The sequence below is a fragment of the Hylaeus volcanicus genome, chromosome 7 (genome assembly GCF_026283585.1).
Source record: "Hylaeus volcanicus isolate JK05 chromosome 7, UHH_iyHylVolc1.0_haploid, whole genome shotgun sequence".
NCBI classification, from domain to species: domain Eukaryota; kingdom Metazoa; phylum Arthropoda; class Insecta; order Hymenoptera; family Colletidae; genus Hylaeus; species Hylaeus volcanicus.
Window position 1 is genome coordinate 9383902 of NC_071982.1, and position 7652 is coordinate 9391553.

The 7652-nt window shown below is 35.0% G+C and overlaps 1 protein-coding gene across 2 annotated transcripts; it reads right to left on the bottom strand.

The window, feature by feature from the left end:
• Positions 1–2758: 2758 nt before the first annotated feature.
• Positions 2759–4403, bottom strand: LOC128879799 (ADP-ribosylation factor-related protein 1). Of its 2 annotated transcripts, none has more exons than XM_054129279.1 (5): positions 4063–4403; positions 3815–3985; positions 3600–3681; positions 3356–3527; positions 2759–3017 (listed from the first exon to the last, which is right to left on the bottom strand). In XM_054129279.1, the coding sequence occupies exons 1-5, from the start codon at positions 4153–4155 to the stop codon at positions 3005–3007; spliced, it is 531 nt and encodes a 176-aa protein (XP_053985254.1). In that variant the 5' UTR covers positions 4156–4403; the 3' UTR covers positions 2759–3004. The 2 variants fall into 2 exon arrangements, with proteins under 2 accessions (XP_053985254.1, XP_053985253.1); XM_054129278.1 differs by having other exon boundaries at positions 2759–2984; positions 4063–4402.
• Positions 4404–7652: the final 3249 nt, after the last annotated feature.

Consider the following 7652-nt stretch of genomic DNA (forward strand, 5'->3'; position numbering starts at 1 on the left):
AGAACCGGAAATTGAAGGTAGCTGAGATGATTCTGAACCACAATTTCCTTTGCAAAAATGTCGCATGGTGCCACGAGTAGCGTGCGCTGTGATTGGTGGGTGGTTGATCGTTGTTAATTCAAAGACGAAGCAACATCTGACATTCTTGCGAAGGAAATTGTGGTTCAGAATCGTCTCAGCTACCCCCTATTTCCGGTTCTTACACTAATTTTTGGACACCCTATAGAAAATATACAGTATACGTTATAAAATTATAATTAGTGGTGTACACATAACATTTATCAAAGTTTTATAAACAATTTGTGTGCTACTTCTAAATCTGAACAGTAGTCATCAATTTTATAAAATTAGAATGTGTTAAAAACATTTGCAAAAACGAAAGTTAAATTAACTTATTCATTATTTTACATGTAATATAAATTATGGATATATATTTTTATATATCCATAACTATACCTATATTCTATATATATCAGTAGTTTCCACACGTTGCCCATGTTCATTTAAATAATTCATATAAGTATACATATATATTATTCTACAGAGGCATATTTAACTTTTGATTGAATACATAAATTACTTCACTTATGAAAAGGATAACAAAAGTAGTACTTAGATTCCTACAAGTAATACAAAGTTTATACAAGTTAGTTGTCATTCTTATATACATATGTAGATGTACTACTAACACATAAAATAATGAAATAATCATTATTCTTACTACAGTATGGTCTAAAAGAATAATTTGTAATTACATTTCGAATATATACTAATAGAAAACTATACAAATCCAGCCAGTAACCGCTTGTATCGTTTACTTGTCGTTTATAAGAATCACATAACCAAATTAAATGTATTTAATAAAGAGTAGTCTGATCCTTAAATTGGGAATTTATTTAATATTTCTTGTCGAGCTTGTCTTATTGATAGAAGATTGTTATTTTATAGTAATTCGTACAACATGTTGTTAGAATATTATAGTTGCTCTGTCAAGCGCCTTTGCAAAATGGAGGAGAAGGGATTGTCAGTGCTAGTAATTTTCCCCTTAAACGGCAAAAATTAAGGAATATGGGTGTTCCTGATAGTACTGACATTTCGATATATCTATCGTAACATTCGTAACCAATTTCTATATCCTACGTATCGTACAATTATTGACATAGATGAACGGAACCACTGATTAACATTTTTTTCTAGAATATTAAATTATTTCGTTTCTTTCTAGCCATAATCACCGATTTCTTATTTGTACTTTTGCATAACGTAGTGAAAAATACCGATGCTTGTATACAGAGCGTGAAATTCATTCAGTAAAAAAGAAAAGCATAATTGTACAATTCGTTTGTTTCCCATTGCGATAAGATAAATAAATTCTTTGAAATATTTTCAATGATGCAATGGTTTTCTTTTTATAAATAAGACAGTTTGGAAATCTATGTTGAAATATTCACGCATGATCAGAGTGTCATTGCACAATTGTTAATAATAATAATAGCGTAACCTATAATGTATACACGATACGTTGATATGTGGTAATACAAATATACTTCTTCTATTCGATTCGTGTGAAATATTTAAAGAAAAAAATTAAATAATTCACCAACTATTACAATTATTATAAAGCACAGCAACACAAACAATTATCTTAAGAAATATGTACATATATGCAATTACATGATATTTTCTAATTACATTTTAGCTATATAATAGTACTAATACTATTTGAACAGTTATTAATGATGCTATATTATGTATAGTTTCGAGTATAGAAATCTAACACAGTAAAATATGATAGTTTTGAGAATCTACATACACGAAATATGTAATGAAAACATATTTATTTATGACGAATACGTTTATATATCTCAAGCTTAAAAGTATAAATATTGAACGTTTACATTATAATTGTCGTTCCCTAAAACTCGTAAAATCTACTTGTGTCTGCAGGATAACCATTACAAAATTATCCGAAATAATTAAACGAATCATTTTTTTTTTTAAATTATACTTGTAGTTTTTGATTTACAAGTGTATTTTCAAAATTCATTTTTCATAAAAAAAATAATCGTCTGTTCATTTAATAAATAATGAACAGAATAAAAAATGCTTAAACTTTTAGGCACTTTTAGTTAAAAAATAGTGATATAATTACATATGATTCATTTATATTTGGAAAACTATGACTTATTTCATACAAAGGATTAGAACTGTTATGATACCTTCTGTTTAATTCTGGTGGTAGAACACTCCAATCATCAGAATCATAATAAGACCACATGATGCACTAGATCTTAACAAACAATGAATTCAATACAAAGACTAAATTCTAAAATTACAATCTATATATTATCCAGCATGCACTTGTTTTACCAGTTTTGTAGACTTTATCACCAATATAACAGAATCTGTGGCAAGGTGTTGGCATTATCTCTTATCTCTGTTACTACCTTGATAGCAGCAATACAGACAAGTTATGTTACCACAATAAGTGGAAGACTATATAGTTGTATTAAATGAATTTGTCATAAAAATTTAAACTGAATTAATTACGATTACGGTCCAAATAACACAAGATGATAAATTATTAATGTTTATGAATTAATTGCATTGTATAGTAATTATCATTATTGTTAATAATAATTTAATTAAGTTATACATAAAATAAATTATAATAGATAATGAAATTGTTGACAATGCAGTACCAGCATGTTTCTCTTCTTATAAGTAGGAATCATTGCCTAAAAAATTATTTAACTAGTACAGCTTAGAAAACAAAATTTATTGGTAAAAATGTAGTTGTTTTTAACGTAAATTTACTCATTTTATACATTAAAATACTGTTCACAAAATAACTTATATTGTAAAATAATGTAGGAATGTTTCGTTAGGACAGACAACTGTCATTCTGATTACGAGGTGGTCGAACATCATTGTTTCTCTTGACACAGTCCACAAGCCAGTGAATGCCTTCGTCTACTCCATCCCTTTTATATTATACGAATGGTTAATTAAGGCAACTGTTACAAATAATTTTCATATACTCCATAGCCCATCTCATTAATTTAAATAAATGTTCTATGACTAAAAACTGAACTTATCATAAATAAATATTATTTGCATTCAAAGAAACTATTATCTCTTGTATGAAATTAATAAAAACAGTTATATTAAATCAAAACATAAACTAAATAAAGATTCTAAAAATACAAATGAAATTATTTCAAGTTTGTTTTATAATATTAAGATACATCAAAATCATTAAAACAATATACTTTTTTAGCATGTTACTTGAATGTAAATTTTATACATTTGAAATGAAATTATTTTATTTAATTTTGTCTAAGAATATACATACCCATTTAAAGCAGAAACAGGCATCACCATACAGTCTCTTCGACCAATCAAATGTGCATTTTGATTGAAAATTGGTTTCACTTCTCTAACACCCATACAATCAGGCACATCCTGCTTATTCGCTAGAACTAAAAGTGGCACACCTATCAGGTGTTCTGATGATATAACTCTATCTGTAATAAAATATAAATTTTCCATTAATGAATCACGTAAATTTTAAATGTAATATTTGTTTTATACTTTACCAAATGTTTCCTTAGACCCAGGTATTTTTTCACGATCGGAAGAATCGACAATATAAATTACTGCATGTGATTCTGCATAGTACTGTGAAAATAAACGAATCTATGTTTTACAAACAAATATTAAACATAATAATGCAATTTTTATTATAAATTTTAATAAACATGAAGAAGAAGTAGAAGGTATAATATTACAGAATATTAAAATTATCATTTACTTTATCCCATAAGGATCGTAGCTCTTCTTGTCCACCAAGATCCCAGAAGTTAAATCGAACACCAGCAATATCAATTTTCCCAATATTTAGGCCAACAGTTGTTGTGATTTTGCTAGGGTTCATACCTTTGTAATTTTTCGTAAATTTCGTTTTTGCCGCTTCCAAATATGTCTGCAAAAGAAAGATCATTGGGACACAACATTACGTTAACAGATTTAACCTAAAAATAGCCAGTATATGATTCTTACCGTTTTCCCGGCATTGTCAAGTCCTAATATCAATATGAAATATTCATCTTTTTGTACAAGATACTTGTACAATCCATGCAGAAGTGTGTACATTTCAAACAATCTTAAATATCCAAAAATTTGTGTTTCATATTGTTTATATGTTACGTTCACGAAAACATATTATTCATCCATGACATCGAGAGAGTACCTTCGACCATATAGTACATATACAGTGACTCTCAGAAATATTCGGACACCAGTGTAATTAAAAAAGCAATCGTCTTCGTTACTTTTTCCAATCATAAATCATTTATTAACATTATTAAAGATATATACATTAATCCAAAAATTTACATAAATTACATAATAACAACAAACAAACGAAAGAATACCGCATTTTCGGGCACAAAAATATTCGGACACAATGAGGAAGACTCCTGTGTCGCGAGTGATAGTTGCCGATAAACAGATCCTTGCAGCAACAGCCCTGGGACCACAACCGATAACTGGTACAACCAAACTGTAAGACCGACAAACGGTAACGTACGTACATAATTGTATACTTGATTCCCAAAACCGATATTGTAATATAAACTCGTTATTTTGTAACTATATATACAGGGTGTCTCAAAAGTCGGGGAGGAGCCGGAAATGGGGTGTAGCTGAGACGATTCTGAACAACAATTTCCTTTGCAAAAATGTCGGATGGGGCTTCGTTAAGGAGATATTAAGAGAAAACCCCGACCAATCAGAGTGCGCGTAGACCGTTCGAGTGGCCGCGGTAGCGAAGGCTACGCGCTAAGCAGCAGCGTCAATGTCCTTCGATGCACGTCGAGTCACTTGTCGCGTACAAGCGCGGCCGCCAGCGCGTTGCCGTCGCTACCACGGCCGCTCGAACGGTCTACGCGCGCTCTGATTGGTCGAGGTTTTCGCTTAATATCTCCTTAACGAAGCCCCATCCGACATTTTTGCAAAGGAAATTGTTATTCAGAATCGTCTCAGCTACCCCCCATTTCCGGTTCCTCCCCGACTTTTGGGACACCCTGTATATATATAAGCTAAATCTTGAAAACAATCATTGCAATCCCGAATTGCTCCTTCCCGTTAGCGAATACAGTTAAGGTGAGCTTTACCTCTTTAATTGAAGACGAAAATCCCAAGAAAGAGTCCTAGATAAGCTGGGATGTAACAAATTGGTGTCAAAAGTGGGATGCTGTCTTCCTTGCTAACGAAACGAGTTTTCCTTAGCACGAAACTTATCTGTATTCAGTTCCTAAATTTAGGAAATTTAAACGAGTTTTAGATTACATTATCATAAATAACTATCGTCACAATGACGACTCCGGAGATAAGACCACCTCCCCTACCCAGTTCAACCCCGCCGATAGGAGAGTCCTATACAGGACGGTCAAGGGACTTTGAAACGTCCGCGAGTGAGATTTATAGACAACGCGAAGACGGAAATAGAGTATATCGCGCAATTGACGCAGTTTCATACTTTGAACCGGGAGTTACGTCGTTAGAAAAATTTATGGGAGACGTACAAAGGGTCGCACGTAGAATTCCGCCCGGGTATAGAAAAATGTTTTTCGATGAATTAAAATATAATCTAGCCGATCCAGTTCGGGATTATGTTGAGAGGAATAATACTACAGACCTTTTGCTCCTTTTGAAGAAGCGCTACGCTCCACGTCGGGGATATGAAGAACTCAAATTAGAAATTGAGAGATTGAGCATGTCGTCTCATGAAACAGTGATCGATTTCGTTCATAGAGTTAGTCGTTTAGTAAAATACGCGAAAAATAGTGCCGAAGATTTGTTTAGAGAGAACACGCCCCACCATATACAAGAGATCGAACAAATAGGTCGAACCGCGTTTATTTTAGGATTACCACAAAGAATATCCGCAAGGGTATGGATAATCCAGGAACGTTAGACGAGGCATTTGATCTGGCATTAGAGCATGAAAGACGTGACCGAATTTTACCTGCCGCATCAAGGAACGAGACGTACGCGTATGGGCTTCCGCCACGTCCCCCGTCACCCTACGACAATCCTGAGGGAAAGATGGAATGGCGCGAACCTCGCGATGAAACAGAGTACCAATATCCGAGAAATATGTACCCCGTGTACACTAAATTGTGTTATAGTCCTTCGCCACGTAGGGAAGATAGACACAATTACGATTATTACGATTATTAGGAATCTGAGAACCAATATTCGCGTTCCCGTCCTGTGTCATCCTACAACAACCGACGCCTATGGTCGGAAGAGCCACCTGAGCGACGTGAGTCATATGAACCGAGACGGTATCAAGGCCGCACGCGCCAACGACGTGCCTCTCCAGTGAACAGATACGAGGGAAATTTTTCTCCACCTAGACAAGGAAGGAGTGTGTCGCAGAATCAAACGCTACCGCGACGTACGCAGCATTATGAGGAATCGCAACATGATAGGGCACCGCGCCAACAACACGGAGAAAATCGGAGTCAGACGAAACATCTAAACTCCTACGGCGCCCGCTCATGCAACGACAATAGATCGGGCGCGGACCGCGCGACCTCCTCAAATTCGAAGACGGTAACATTCAGGAACGAGACCTCGAGGACTCTCTCCGAGAGGCACCCGCCCCGCGAATTCACGTCAAAGCGAAGGAGTTGGGGGCAGGAGAAGGCGAATTCTTAATTGATGCAGGAGCCGTATTAAACGTAGAATTAGACCCAGTTCACCCTGACGCACCCGTCGTTAATCGCGACCGGTTCGAAATAGAAGGATTAAAAGGAAAAATTCATACTAAGGGGGCCACTTGTATGAAAATTAACGGTAGCTGGGCACTATTTTATGTTGTTAAAAATTCAAATTTACCTCCAGGAATATCAGGCCTAATAGGTAGTTCGTACCTCCTACAAGAACAGGCCACTGTATCGTATTTTCATCGCTCGTTAGTAACAACAAGTCGCCCAATACACCCGATACGTTTCTCTAATTCGGCCGCAATGAACGATGCTCTTCGATCGTGCGAAAGGGGACGAGAAACCTTGCAAGCTTTCCTCGCTGAACATCCAGAATTGGAAAACGAGCCAGAATTTGGAACAAGCACCTCCGCCGCGTCCTCTCACACCGCTTTCAAAAGAACAGCTCGCCGAACACGAAACTTACGACTTAGGGGAATATAAAATTAGTTACCCTTCTTCTACCGAACGACTTGATACGATTATGGATAAAATGAAATCACTAGCTACATCAGAAACTTTTGGCTATTCGAGGCATGGCCACCCTCCGAAACGAGAGCCAACACCACAATCACAAGCAAAATGCAAAGTAACCATTTCAGAATCAACCCTTACATTTACTTCAGATAATTATGTCCATTTTATACCAGCCGATTGTATATTAACCAGTCAAATAAGTAAAACTTTCAAAGCACTGGGCTTACTTCAGGAAGCGAGCCTATTAACGAAAGATTTAATAGAAGGACAAGTAATAATTGTTCCTTACGAACAAGGAAAAATCCTTAACGTCATCGGAACAAAAAGTTTCTTCCACGAAATAAATGAATCAAAATTAGAACGCTTGCTAATCGTTTTCCGAACTACGATAAAGAGAGA